Below are 14,195 nucleotides of genomic sequence, written 5' to 3'. Positions count from 1 at the left end.
CCACAGATAAATCACCAGTTGTGAGTGAGTTTTACAGAACATATCTGGGAATGAGAAAGCCATGTCTGCCTGACACTTGTATATTATCCATTGTGTGTGTTATAAAAGAGTGCATACTGCTTGTTTGGCCTCGACTGGTTTGTGCTGCACATGAAGAAACAGTCACCTGGCCGGGGAAGCAGTTGACATAAATGTTTGTAGGGAGCTGTTCTCTGACTCTCTTGCTGTCTGTTCCAACAGCCGCCTGATTAAAACAGATATGGAGCTGGAAGTCCTACGCTACACTAACAAGATTTCAAGTGAAGCCCACAAAGTGGTAAATTTCTTCAGGGCTGGACAGCCCCTCAGCAAAGGAATGAGCTCCGTAGACCTCAGAAAACCTGTATACTTTGAATGTTATTTTTTGTTATCGTACAATAACATTTTTTTGGCCTGAGGGAAATTAAGTTTGCAAGGCCAGCACAGTAAACACACTGCATATCAAACACAACAGTGGGAAATGAAGGGTATTGTCAAATCCGAGCAAGCTTTTCAGTTGGGTCGGTCTTGTAAAACACATGGAAAGGCCATTGCAGAAAATTAGATACCCAGTGTATTCAGCAGTGGACAGGATATAAAATATTATTCATGATTTAGAAAAAAAGAATTATAATATTTGGGATGTCAGGATCCTCTGAGGCACCAGAGAAAAGTTTTGGGGGTGTTGCTTCACCTGGTAACTCAAAGGCTAGAGATGGAGAGAGATAGCTTTTAACCAGCGAGCTGAAACATTAAAGTGATATTTTCCTACTGCAGAGCGTTTTTACTTTCCCAGCATGGCTTCCCTTGGAAGTTCTGCAGCAATCAGCCTTCAGTGTTGGCAGGCCTGGGATTCTGCAGGCACAGCTGCCATTCAGGATCCCCCCCCCACCTCTTAATTGCAGTGATCGCAAACATGCAGAACTACTGCTAGAAAAAATATTTTTTGCCAAGTCCAACTTTATTCATTTGTAGATTAGTTAGTTCGGGTTCCAGGTAACATTTTTAGAGTAGAAGTTCACATTTTAATTGGTGCTGACTATGATAAACTAGAGCTACTATTTTCTGGTTGACTATTTGGCCTCCTGTTAGGTGTGTGTGCAAGACATGTGCACAAATTTCCAAAGGGAAAAAAAAATTCCAAAGGGGAGATAAAAACCACTTAATTTTAATTGTTAGCTAAATTTGGGTCCTTTGAGTTAGTCAGTAAAGGTTTGGTTTTGAATTTCTGCTGGCCACTACTTCCCAATCTCATCAAATTTAATGTACTTTTTTTTTCTATGCAGCTCATGAAGCATGTGAAACCTGGACAGAAGGAATATGAAATGGAAAGGTGAGATATGCATGTGATCAATTTCTTCCCTAAGAGCAGTTCATGTTAAAGAGCTTTTCCAAGTTGCACTATTGCATAGACCTATTTTGCAAGTATTTCTACAGTACATACTAACATACAGGGAATAGAAGCCATAGAAGTGCATCCGTGTGGCCGTTGGAGTTGTTTCCACTCAGTTAACAGACTAATTACCCTGAAGAAACTATACACTAGCAGGAACTTGATCAAATGCTGATGTCAGTCTTTTTTCAAAATTAGCCGGTACTGAGTGTAATAAATGTATGGTAGAAAATTGTTCTTGGGGTATGATGATGATGATCATGACACATCAACCACTTATCGGGGCAGAGATTCGAAGTGCATGCTAGCACACATGGTACAATGACATCAATGCCTTACATACAGTGTGAGGAGGCAGAGAGCACAGCATCAACTGAACATTTGTAGGTGTGAAGTAAGACTACATATCACTGTATATTTTTCCATCAAATAAACCAACACCAGCTACCTGCCTTTGAAGACAAAACGTTTAAAACATGTTTTTACTATGATTGTTTGAATCGAAGATTGAAAAAAAAGTCTAAATTGTGATGGTTTAAATCATATTGATTAACCAATTACAGTTCTATCTTTAAAGGGACAGTTCACCCAAAAATCAAAAACACATGTTTTTCCTCTTACCTGTAGTGCTATTTATCCATCTTGATCATTTTTGTGTGAGTTGCTAAGTTTTGGAGATATCCACCATAGAGATGTCTGCCTTCTCTCAAATACGATGGAACTGGATGGCACCCGGCTTGTGTTGCTCAAAATGCCAAAAAAAATAATTAAAAACTCAACAGCAGTCTCTTTCCAGAGATCATGACCCGCTTACTTAAGATAGTCCACAGACCTCATTGTGAGCAGTTTCATGTAAGAACTATTTTCCTAGACCGAACTCCACCCACATGAAATTGCCCACAACAAGGTCTGTGGATTATCTTGAGTAACCAGGTCATGATTTTTGGAAAAAGACATTGCTGTTGAGTTTTTCCATCTTTTTTTTTCAATTTTTTTATTTTTATTTTTATATATATATATATATTTTTATTTATTTATTTATTTTTTTTGCTGCTTTGAGCAACACAAGCCAAGTGCCAACCAGTAACACTGTGTTCAAGAGAAGGCAGACATCTCTACGATCGATATCTCTAAAACACGGCAACTCACACTAAAATGATCTAGATGGATAAATAGCACTACAGGTAAGAGGAAAAACATGTATTCTTGGATCTTGGGGTGAACTGATCCTTTAAGGCAATCAGCTTTGAGCTGTACTATCTGCCCATTGCACAGTCTGTGTGAGATAAAAAGTGCAGAACAGAACATTCCTTATCGGTGCAGAAATTTGCTCCTCTGGCCATTTTCCATTCAGATAAACATTGATAGAAAGACGATGATAACGTGACAATCTGGTCTAGCTGGCACATCAGAAAGAAACTTTGTGCCCTTCAAAACCTCCCACCGATTTAATGCCATCACTGCTTCTCATTCACTAAGTCAATGTTTCGGCAAAATATCATTAGTGGATTAGTATGCTTGTTAGGACCTCTTTGCTGACATTTCACATGAGTAGCGGGTGAAGAGGCGTTCACACTAAATGAGTAGTTTGGATTGCTCCCTGCTGGTACAGAGCAAAAAACCAAATACATATTGTGTTTCAGTGTGCGTTGGTTTTGAGTTGTTTTGTGTGTAGGCACAGTAGAGGGAAAAAAGGTATTACTTCTTGTTGATAAAGTTGCATCGCATCACATGCTTCAAATTACTAGAATCAAAGTTGTAGTCCCACAATTGCGCTTAACTGCAAGTACAAGGGTGCCTTACCAAATGCACTGTATAGTGTGCAACAGGTACAGTTTATTTGTTGCAGCTTAGGTCAGTGCACTGCCTGCCTGAGTCCAAACTTCTAAGAATGGGATTTGAGAATTTGCTTCATGCCCAAAATATACCTTACTGCCTTGGGGTTCGGCAGGAGTGGGGCAGTGTTCATTTTTGGTGATTGAAAAGGCCTCGACTTTTAACAGCCGGTAAATATAAATGCAATGCCAAATAGCGCCACAAGGTGGCTTCTCCTTTTTGTTTTGTTGCGACGTACTAGAGTAGAGCCGGTGTCAGTGCTGCTTCGACCGACGTCGACAAGAGCGAGCTCTCACCCTAACAAATCGGTGCAGGTTATAATTTTCACGTTTTACTGTTCATGTGTAATCGGTGAACATAGTGCCGTGGAGACCTGGCATTGTATGGTCGACGTATGTGCTACAGAACAAAGTAGCAGTGTGGAAATCCCCATCTCGCCGTCCGTCGACTCTGAGCTAATCAGTTATCCCGGGGCTCTGGCTAACTAGCCACATGCCGCTAGCTCTCCCCACCGCCACCCGCCCAACGTCACAGACTGCGATGGATGATGTTCGACTTGTCACGAAACAGCCATGCTTAGGGGTGTTCAACTTATATTGTCCGTTAGATTCATCTAATAACATTTTTCTTTATTTTAAAACCAAGACGCGCCCCTCGTACATCTCCGACTTCCTTTGGTGTGCAAGAAACCCCCATGAAATGGCAGCTCATCGCCTCAGTTTGCATTCTGACTCTTGGAGGTATTTTGTTAGCATGAAGCAATGTGCCGTGTGATGATTAGAGGACTAGGGCGTGAATGAATTCCTAAAAAGCACGAGGTCGCAAGTAGGGCGCGTCTAGTTTTTACACTAATTAGAGCTCAGCTGTTGGAAATAGTTTAATTTCCTTTCTGTTGTGAAGATGTATTGCTCTCTCTGAAGGCCTTCCTTTTCCTCTTGCAGTCTGTTCCAGCACTACTGCTCTACCCGAGGAGGCATGCGCCACACGTCATACACTTGCATCTGCGGAACGTAAGACATCAGCGATCCAAGCTCCCTCTCTATCCTGTACTCTTTGTTCCCTTTTTCTTCAATTCTGTCTTTTTATGATTCACTTGATTGATTGATTTGTTACTCACCGTTTTACTAGCTTTAATGCTTTGAGGCCTGAAATATATTCTGCATAGGTACGTAAATATGCAAACACAAATAACAACGCCCTGGCCTGAGCACTGCAAACTCACTGCCCGGTTGCGCAAACTCAGCGTGCCCTTATGTCTCTGTGGAGGTAATAAAGTCAAATCCTCAAGGGGGTGCTGTAGGACATATCAGATTACTTTAAGCAGACTGTGCTACTCCACTTAATTAACTTCACTGTAGACTAGGAATGTACACTGTTGTACTTACTGCACCATAGAAAAACGAAAAGAATATTCACAAGTTGGTATGTGCAACCAGTGAATTGCTCTCGGTGGAAGCATGGGGAGGATCAAAGAAGGTTGAATCAGTTCATCTGGATATGTTTATTGATGAATGGGAAGGATGTTTTTCCTGTCTCCTATGACAGTTGGGAAAGAAAGAAAGAAAGCGGAAATAAAAAAAGACTGCTTCATTCTGTTGTTGCCTGCTAGAGCACCTCTGCAGCTTGCACTTGCCTCGCATTAAGACTTTCAGGAGAGACAATTTAGAACGCAACAAAGTGTGAAATCGACTTTGCTTAGTTTGAAGTGTTTGCGTACTTATGCAGATTATGTTTCGGGCCTAATCCCTATAATGAACTAAGGGTTTTGCCTGCAATCTAAAAAGGTGCAGCTTTAGCCTAAAGGAGTGGACTTGTAACCTGAACTGCACTTAAGGAAATCTCAATTGGCAAGATAAATGAAGAACACTCTTCCCTTCCCTCAAGTATTGCTGTTAATGTGCCCTTGCTGTCAACACACATTCACCCCAGTAGACCTACTCGGTTGCCCACCACTGAGTCTACTCACAAATTTTTCCTCATCTACATCTTATCTGCCATACATAATTATGCTTATGTTGCACAAATCTATTACCTGGGTGCTGTAGTGCCAACCGTTGACCTCCTTGTTTTTTGTTTCTTGTGATGTTGGAAATCTCAAAACTGAAAGGTTATTCCGTTCAACTCACTGGACAAGAGCACCAGCCAAATGTCTTGAATAACAGTGTACTATATATGCTGCTGGAGATATCAATTTTTGATCCAGTGTACATGGACCTTGACATGTTCAGTACACACAACTGATGTGTTTCCGTTTCTTTTATTTTTATTCACTTTCCACATACATTATAGACATACATCCCAGCCAAGAGTGTATCAAAATGTATGCTTCTCATTTCAACAAGCCCCCAGTTTCAAATTTACTTGTTCCCAGGACATCCTCCAAGCCAGTAGAGGAAGCGAATACCCTTGATAGTTTCAGTTTAAAGCTCTGCATTTCAGCTGTTAAAGGCCGACAGCTGGTTTTCAGAGATAGAATTTGGGATGCAGGGAAATTGGCACTTCCCCTACAGTATCTGTGGTGTCTTGTTGCTGGGTGCCCAGGCCTCGCCATCTGTGTTACTAGAGTAGATGATGATCCATTTTCTCTCTCTTGCACCAGCCCCTGGTGGTTAGCAGCATCATTGCAGGTGGAGAATTACAAGATGCTGTTGCTAATTAGTCTGGCCTTTTTGTACCCAGGGGTTTTTTCTGCAAACCCATTATTAGAGTGTTTTCCTGGGGATTAGTGGTCAGACAATGGAAAGTATTCTCCTGTTCAAATGAAGGGCACGGTAAATGAGAACCTGAGCATTGCACCGTGACTTGCTTGAAGCACTGTCGCTCTGTTGAGTTTTCCAGCCGAAAGGTTACATGCATTAAGAGCCAAGAAATAACTTAAAGTAATTTCATTAAGAATAAAGAGCTGGATACATGATGATTGTTCAGAGATTAAACTTGTTTCCTTGAATGGAATGATGCTGCACAGAAAAGTGATGTTCAATTTTGTTTTAAGGATAACATGCAGGTTTGTGAAAATATAAACACAATGTGAAGCAAAGTCAAAGATTTGATTGAGTTAAATTTCATAAAAGGAACTTTGTCAGATGAAGTAAACTCAGCTGGCATCAATCTATGGATTTCACATTAGCAAGGATAGAGATGTGCGTAGTATGTTGGTCACAGATACAAAAAAGGAAGAAGGTTAATCAGAAAACTAGTCAGCATGTCTTATGCAGAACTGTGCATCTCCATGAATTAAAGTTTTCTTGTCTCCATGAAGGGTTTCCATCCTCTTAAAAACCATTACTGTGATTGATATATGCTTATGTAGTATCACGTTATAGAAATCTGCAAAAATAATTTTGGGCTGGCGAGAGGGGGTCAGTCTGTCACTTTGTATGACAAAACCATCACACCATCAACATAGGGGTCCGGAATTACCCAGTCACTATTTTGAAAGATCATATGCTAAAATTATACTTTAAGTTTTTTGTTGAATTTTTCTTTTAGTATTGTACCTATTGAATTATTTGTGTGTGCTGGCATCAAGGGGAAAAAGAAGAACGAAAAAGACACATTTTCCACAGCAAAAGTTGGAGCCTACTACTATGTCGTCTACTTATGTTGCAAAAAACTTTGATGCACATATGATATAATGAATTATACATGTAGTGCACTGTATACTAACACCCTCAGAAGAGTGGTGAAGCAACATTTCAGGATAACATCTAAAAGCACTTTTTGTTTTAAATAAATAAATGCACTCTTTTATACCAAGAATATCCAAAAAGAACCAAAAAAGTTGCATAAAGGTTTTTATATATCGCCTCTAGATTACAAAAAAAATTCATTAAAATTGATCTACATTTTTCAAAGCATATAAATACATTTATATGCATATAAATCAGGGATTATTTTAATATAAACTAGTCTAGTGGTTGCCATCTGATGTGAAACTTCCCTCCCGTAAACTTCAATTAGTGGCTGGTGTGATTAGTTTTAGTATTTAATTGTTGGGCTGTATCGGAGGACATGAATGGAATTTTATGCCCTCCACGACCCCTGAAGGGGTGGGTCCCTGGGGGAAAAGGCTATTATTACACATGTCAAATTGGGATGACAAGGGGAGTAAATTGAAAAAATAAAACTGAACAATTTTTTAGCCCATAAAGCACGAGACCAACACTTGATGTATTCAATGTGTATACCATATGCATTACAGTTTTCAAAATCTGAAATTAAAATATTGTTAAGTGCCCGTGTTAACTTAATGTCTCATTATTCAAAAGGGGCAACAATTCCTCCGTTCTACACTACGGCCATGCTGGAGCTCCCAATGACAAGACTATTGAAGATGGAGACATGTGGTAAGTACCTCCAATTTAGTCCCTTTTATGCCAAACCAATGTGCAATGCCTCTAATAGGCTTACTCCACATCTACATTCAATTTCTACATTCATATCATGCTGCACTGCAATCACTAATAGTCTAGACTTACTGGTCTGGGTTTAGTCCTGAAACATGCTGTGGCTCTTCATCAATGAACATTCAAAGTGGCTGATTTTAAGGCCGGGCTAGTCACTACATTAAAGCTTAGTGGTTTTATTTTACCTTTAAGGGCATGCTTTGGTTTGTCTGTAATTTCAGGGAATGTACATCTGGTCAGACATTGCAGGGGGTCTCTTTTGATACACTTAAAAGGAAAAACGCACACAATCACTGCTGTCTTTTCTGTTAGGTTTTTCTGGCTTCATCCTAACGTACATTTCATCTTAACATGAGGCACAGTGGTGCAGTGGTTAGTGCTGTCGCCTCACAGCAAGAAGGTCCTGGGTTCTAACCCTGGGGTTGTCCAACCGTGGGGTCGTCCCGTGCGGGGTTTGCATGTTCTCCCTGTGTCTGCTGTGGGTTTTCTCCAGCAACTCCGATTTCCCCTACCATCAAAAAAAGACATACATATTTGGGTTAATAATCCTGTCTGTGCCCCTGACCGAGGCGTGGCAAGACGTACTAGAGTTGGTCCCTGGGTGCTGCACAGCAGGTGCCCACTGCTCCTAGCTACACAGCTAGGATGCATTAAATGCAGAGCATAATTTCCCCACTGGGCTTAAAAAAGTATCTCAAAATTTTAAAAAAATAAATGAAACGTGGTATTTAAATATCTTTATAATAGTGGGGTTTCTTTCATTTTATGTATCTAGCATGCTTTGGTTTGGTTTGGTTGGTTTGGTTTGAAGCCCTTCGTAATGACCTTGTTTCTATCATGTAAGATATAAATCATTTAGACTTGATCTGACCTGTGACGTTTTACCCTTTGCAGTTTGTTTGATATGGGTGGAGAGTACTACTGCTACTCCTCAGACATCACCTGCTCTTTCCCAGCCAACGGCAAGTTCACTCCAGACCAGAAGGGCATCTACGAGGCAGTGCTCAAGTCTTCCCGAACTGTGATGGCCGCCATCAAACCAGGTATCCCCTTATAGGCCAAGTAACTGCTGTTGTACAGGACAGAGCAAAGTGGCACTGAAGAGTGTCTGGTGAAACTGAGAAAAATTACCTCTTGAATATTATTGGCCCTGACAAATGTACTGCTTGAACACAGCAGACTATATATATGTTGTTCATTAGCATATATATTTAATTAATAGAAAAAAACTAAACCCTAGTCATTACATTTGACCTTCTAGAAACACACAAAGGCAGTTGCCTTTATACACACTTAGTCTGATGGTAAATATTATTCATTAGAGTCATGATGCACTGATGCATTCAGTTAGTGTTAAGAAATACCACTGTAAATTATACCAGCCACTTAGCCACATTCAGGGTTACCTTCATGTTCTTTTCTACCGCTTGGCCAATAGTTTAGCAGGCTCTACTTTTTCATGTTTTCAATTTCAGTTTATATGATGGTGGAATTGCCCTGAAATTTTATTCTGGATTGAAAAATCTGAAAAAGCCTATAAAATGTAGTTTGCAGAAAGTCGTAAACACTCGGTACTAAAGTATATATCAAGCTGATGAATTTCTCTCAGAAACGCCTTTCATATAACCAAGCCTGCAGCAGGGCTTGTGGTAGTGAGTCATATTTTAGGCTTTCATCTTACTGAGGCTCATGGTGCCCCAGGTGTGATGTGGACAGACATGCACCGCCTGGCAGACCGGGTCCATCTGGAAGAGCTGTTGAAGATCGGTATCCTGAAGGGCAGCGTGGAGGACATGTTGAAGGTCCATCTGGGTTCTGTCTTTATGCCCCACGGGCTGGGACACCTGCTGGGCATTGATGTGCACGATGTGGGAGGCTACCCTGAGGTCAGTTCTATTCTCTACATCTGAAATATTATTGACCAGAAGGTTATATGAATAACATGATATTTTGTCAATTCCCGAAGGGGAAATTCTCCACTTGCCCAACCTCCTAAGCATATTTAAAGTGAATATGGACTAAATGTTTTGATCAAGGACACTTCAGAAGAGCAGAAGCTTCTTGACACGGGCTTGAACTTATGTCCTGCTATTAAAGGAGTGTGCCGCCTCCAAAAAGATGAACACTGGATTTAATTTATGCAACTGCCTCCATAGACATTTTCTGTTTCAAGAATGTACTTCAATTGAACACAACAGCATGGTAAATTTAAAGGATAAGGTCAGATTTTCTTTGTAGCTTTTCCTATTTTATTCACACCGTTTATGTAGCACAATGTTAGGCTTCATTTTCACAGTCATCTCTCCATTTTGTCAAACTGGATACGCAGATCTGGCTTGCAATCTAAATTTCATTGTTGTTGCTGGTGGACAACTCCACAATCTTCATTCAGGGCAAGTCAACACTCTTAAGTTAACGTGATGCTACAGCAGTCGATCATAGTTAATTCAAGTGGTTATTTTCAAAAACAACAGCTTTTTATGGTCGATTACAGTCGTTTTCTACCATACCTACCTACCACACTTCTTGAAACACAGCCTACAAATGATTACTAGCAGGAATACAGCAAACACTAAGAGGACATTTAGTGATAAAATTGACTGTAAAGTTTTAAAACGACCATTCGAATTCCTTGTGATTGACACTTGTTGCATTACATTAGCTTTGGCTGAACCATGGAGTGTTTTTTTTTTCCAGTCAACGAGGATTGTTGAATTGTATGGAGCCCCCCTGGGGTCAGCTAAGTTAAAAAAAAAGAAAAAAAGACCCATGTGTAAATCTGTGCACGGTTTATAAACCGTGCTCTCGAATTCATAATCCATGCCCTCGAATTATGAATGCATGATCCATGTATACAAATTTGTAAACTGTGCCCTCGGGTTAAGAAATTCAGTTAAGTTGGAAATATATTCACAGATTCGATCATCCTGGATCAATAACTCACAAGCGAAATGTTGTTCAAACATAAACAATGCCTCTTTCCTACCAAAGTTGGACAATGAGCTAGAACCTAATTTTCACAACACGAGCCGTTTTCTGAGCTGGACAAATAACAATGGTCTTTATTGACAGCCGGCTGGAGACGAGTGTGCAGGGACCATCTAAAAAGTGCAATACTGAAAAGAGGTATTACAAAAATATTCAATAACTTCACTCTTATACAGTGTAGTGTCCCCACCACACTGAATATTAAGATTCCCCAAAATTTTGCAAAAGCCTTTTTCCCCAAACTAAGTGTTGCAGTATAACAATTATGGCAGTCGTTAGCACTGTTGCCTCACAGCAAGAAGGTCCTGGGTTCGAACCCCAGGCCGTCCCAGGTCCTTACTGTGTGGAGTTTTCATGTTGTCCCCGTGTCTGCGTGGGTTTCCTCTGGGTGCTCCGGTTTCCCCCCACTATCAAAAAGACATGCATGTTAGGGTTAATACTCCTGTCTGTGTCCCTGACCAAGGCAATTGAAAGAAGAACTGGAGTTGGTCCCTGGGTGGTGCAGCTGCCCACTGCTCTTATACAATAGGATGGGTTAAATGTGTCATTGTAACCTGTACAATGACAAAATAAAGTGGCTTTCTTTCTTTCTCTAACCAACAGGAGGCCATTGATGTGTGAAGTGATTTTGGTGACACTACACTCACTGTATGAGTGAAGTTATTGAATATTTTTTAATAAAAATTATGATATAATTATGCAAAAGCTTCTTTTCCCATACTAAGTGTTGCAGTATAACCAACAGGAGACCACTGATGTGTGAAGTGATTTTGGGGACACTATTTAAGAGTGAAATTATTGAATATTTTTGTAGTATCTTTTTTCGGTGCTGCACTTTTTAGACAGTTCCTGCACACTCATCTGCATGGCTGTATGGCTACTTGAGCGGTGAGTATAAAATTAGGGATAGGCTTCAGAAAACATGAGTTATTTCTTTAAATTCTTAGATAGCAGAGTGCAACAATGGAAACAGCACCCGTAAAGTAGAATAAGTGAAAACTGTGTTCTTGGGTTATCGATTTAGCATAATGGAGAAGTTGGAGGTAAGAACCATGCAAAAAAGTGTTTATTGGTGAGACTGGTAGAAGAGAAGGTGAAGTGCTTTCTGAAGACCAAGGTTACGGCTGAAGATGAGGAACAGCTCTGGTAAAGTGAAGTGCTTTCTGAAGACCAAGGTTATGGCTGAAGACGAGGAACAGCTCTGGGAAGGTGAAGTGCTTTCTGAAGACCAAGGTTATGGCTGAAGACGAGGAACAGCTCTGGGAAGGTGAAGTGTTTTCTGAAGACCAAGGTTATGGCTGAAGACGAGGAACAGCTCTGGGAAGGTGAAGTGTTTTCTGAAGACCAAGGTTATGGCTGAACATGAGGAACAGCGCTGCACTTTTGACTGAGGTGCACTGATTCTTCATTCTTGAGCCCTTCATCTCTTGCTTCTGGCCAGTAAGGAGAATCTGGTAGGGGGGATGAATGGGAGGTCCCTTCCTCCACCCATAAACAGCTATGGTGATTGTACTCTTGAATATACCCCAGACCTATAGTCAATAGCAGAATATAAAGAACATACTGCACTTTATGTGAATTGGAAGAAGAGTGGTCATGTTTGGATGGATTTATATTAAAAATGTATAGCTGCATGAAGCGTGAACACTGTAGGTTTGTTATAGTTGGGTATAATTCTGACATATCATGAATCCTTTGTCTCAACACACTTTTCCGTTTTTGTTTCTCTTTTTCCTGGTAACCTTTTATGTTGCTTTTCTTTTTGACACCGTTATTATTATTACAGACTTATTTCTGTCTCAGTATTCACAGAGTACTCAGTAATGGATTTAGATTGCAGAGGTTGTAGCTGTGATTTTTTTTTTTTTTTTTTAAATGGACCCCTGGTTGTTCAGGGCACGGAGAGGGTCAACGAGCCTGGGCTAAAGAGTCTGAGGATGGGCCGCCCGGTGCAGGAGCGGATGGTCCTTACCGTCGAGCCTGGAATCTACTTCATCGACCACCTGCTGGACCAGGCCCTGGCTGACCCTGCCCAGAACTGCTTCATCAACAACCAAGTGCTGGCTCGCTTCCGTGGCTTTGGAGGGGTCAGTATACCTGCATAGTTCATTTGTCTAAATTATTATTTTTTCATTTTCATTTTTAGGGGAGGGAAACTTTTGAAAGTAAGGGAAAAAACAGTAAAATTTGCTACCCCCCCCCCCCCCATTCTACTGTGTTACCAAGCGTTGTATCTTTCTTTGGAGGGAATTAATTATCAACTATTTGTTAAAAGGAACAACTAGAAACCATTCTACACAACATTATTGTGATACTGGGTCCATAAGATGACTTAACTCAGTTGCCTAATGGAGCTAAAATATCCCCTCTAGCAACAAAATGCAAGATTATGGAATATACATAGTCAAAAGACCAAAATTACAAAAGTAAACCCAAGGTTTTTCTTACTTTCTAGTCCTCTCAGTAAGTCTCTTTCATTCAATTTCAAAAACAGTCATTATGACAGGCTTTGACTTCTCGACATGTAGCTCACCTCCACGCAAAGGTAGTTTCAACATAAATATGATCGTCAGGATGATAGACCGTGGCTTTACGAGTCTCGGTTTAACCATCTGTTACCTTTCAGTAACAAGCCCCACAGCACCTTAATTACACAAGATATTAATAGTTTGATCTTGGCATTGCTGTATGCTGTACATTTCAGCACCGGATCGGTTTATATAATTCAGTCTAAGAAGTTACTGTTTATTCAAATTTGGATAAATGAAGACTCCTGCCATCAAAAAGTTAACGTATTCATTCCTACAATGAAGTAGCTGAAATGAGATGCTGTCAGACTGAATGATTGCAAATCAGTCTTAACAAATGAATTATTTTTTCATGTTTTAGAATGCTTAAATAGATCTTGGTTCAGATACAGCTGATTGTTGCTTAACTGGCTCTACCTGCTTTGTCCAACTGAGCCTCTATGATTGAGCTAATTGTGCCGTATGACCGCTGTGCACAGGTGCGTATTGAGGACGACATCGCAGTGACCGCTAACGGCATAGAGCTGCTGACCTGTGTCCCCCGCACCGTGGAGGAGGTGGAGGCTTGCATGGCCGACTCCGAAAAACCCTTCAGCCCGATCATCAGCAGTGAGAAATTCTGAGATGGCATTCCATTAATTCTAAGCTATTGCTGCCTTTCTGAGGTTAAGTCTCAGGGCAGAGGGAAAGATGATATTCTAAAGGAAAATGTAAGCATTTTGTTCAATATCCTCATATCAAGCTCTGCAATCCAGACCATCTGTCACTTGTAACACAATAGAGGCAGGAAATATTCAGTGTTAACCAGGCTATCTCTTTCAAAGTTGAGAGAGCAGAAAAATTGATACCACCAATGCATGTTGAACCTAACAGCTTGCACAATCATACTACGGCTGCTTAAGAGAGATAACATTTATTTTACGGTTTAAAAAGTTGTTAAGCATTGACTATTTTATGCCTCCTAGTGAATTACTTTTTTAATTTTTTAAATATTGTGAAATTCAATAAAATTTGCAAATTTGCCTA

The 14,195-nt window shown here is 40.4% G+C and overlaps 1 protein-coding gene across 1 annotated transcript in view; it reads left to right on the top strand.

The window, feature by feature from the left end:
* The window catches only part of pepd (peptidase D), a 36,815-nt gene extending 22,620 nt beyond the window's left edge, over positions 1 to 14,195 (top strand). Inside the window, exons 8-15 of the mRNA XM_056278408.1 lie at positions 241 to 316; positions 1,305 to 1,351; positions 4,189 to 4,257; positions 7,516 to 7,593; positions 8,548 to 8,696; positions 9,355 to 9,539; positions 12,537 to 12,728; positions 13,649 to 14,195. Coding sequence (XP_056134383.1) covers positions 241 to 316; positions 1,305 to 1,351; positions 4,189 to 4,257; positions 7,516 to 7,593; positions 8,548 to 8,696; positions 9,355 to 9,539; positions 12,537 to 12,728; positions 13,649 to 13,792 — 940 coding nt within the window. The 3' untranslated portion in view covers positions 13,793 to 14,195. The remainder of the gene's footprint in view (positions 1 to 240; positions 317 to 1,304; positions 1,352 to 4,188; positions 4,258 to 7,515; positions 7,594 to 8,547; positions 8,697 to 9,354; positions 9,540 to 12,536; positions 12,729 to 13,648) is intronic.

Source organism: Lampris incognitus, chromosome 4, assembly GCF_029633865.1.
Source record: "Lampris incognitus isolate fLamInc1 chromosome 4, fLamInc1.hap2, whole genome shotgun sequence".
Classification (NCBI taxonomy): Eukaryota; Metazoa; Chordata; class Actinopteri; order Lampriformes; family Lampridae; genus Lampris; species Lampris incognitus.
The sequence above is the reverse complement of the archived record's forward strand: the minus strand, read 5'-3'. Positions and strand labels throughout refer to the sequence as shown.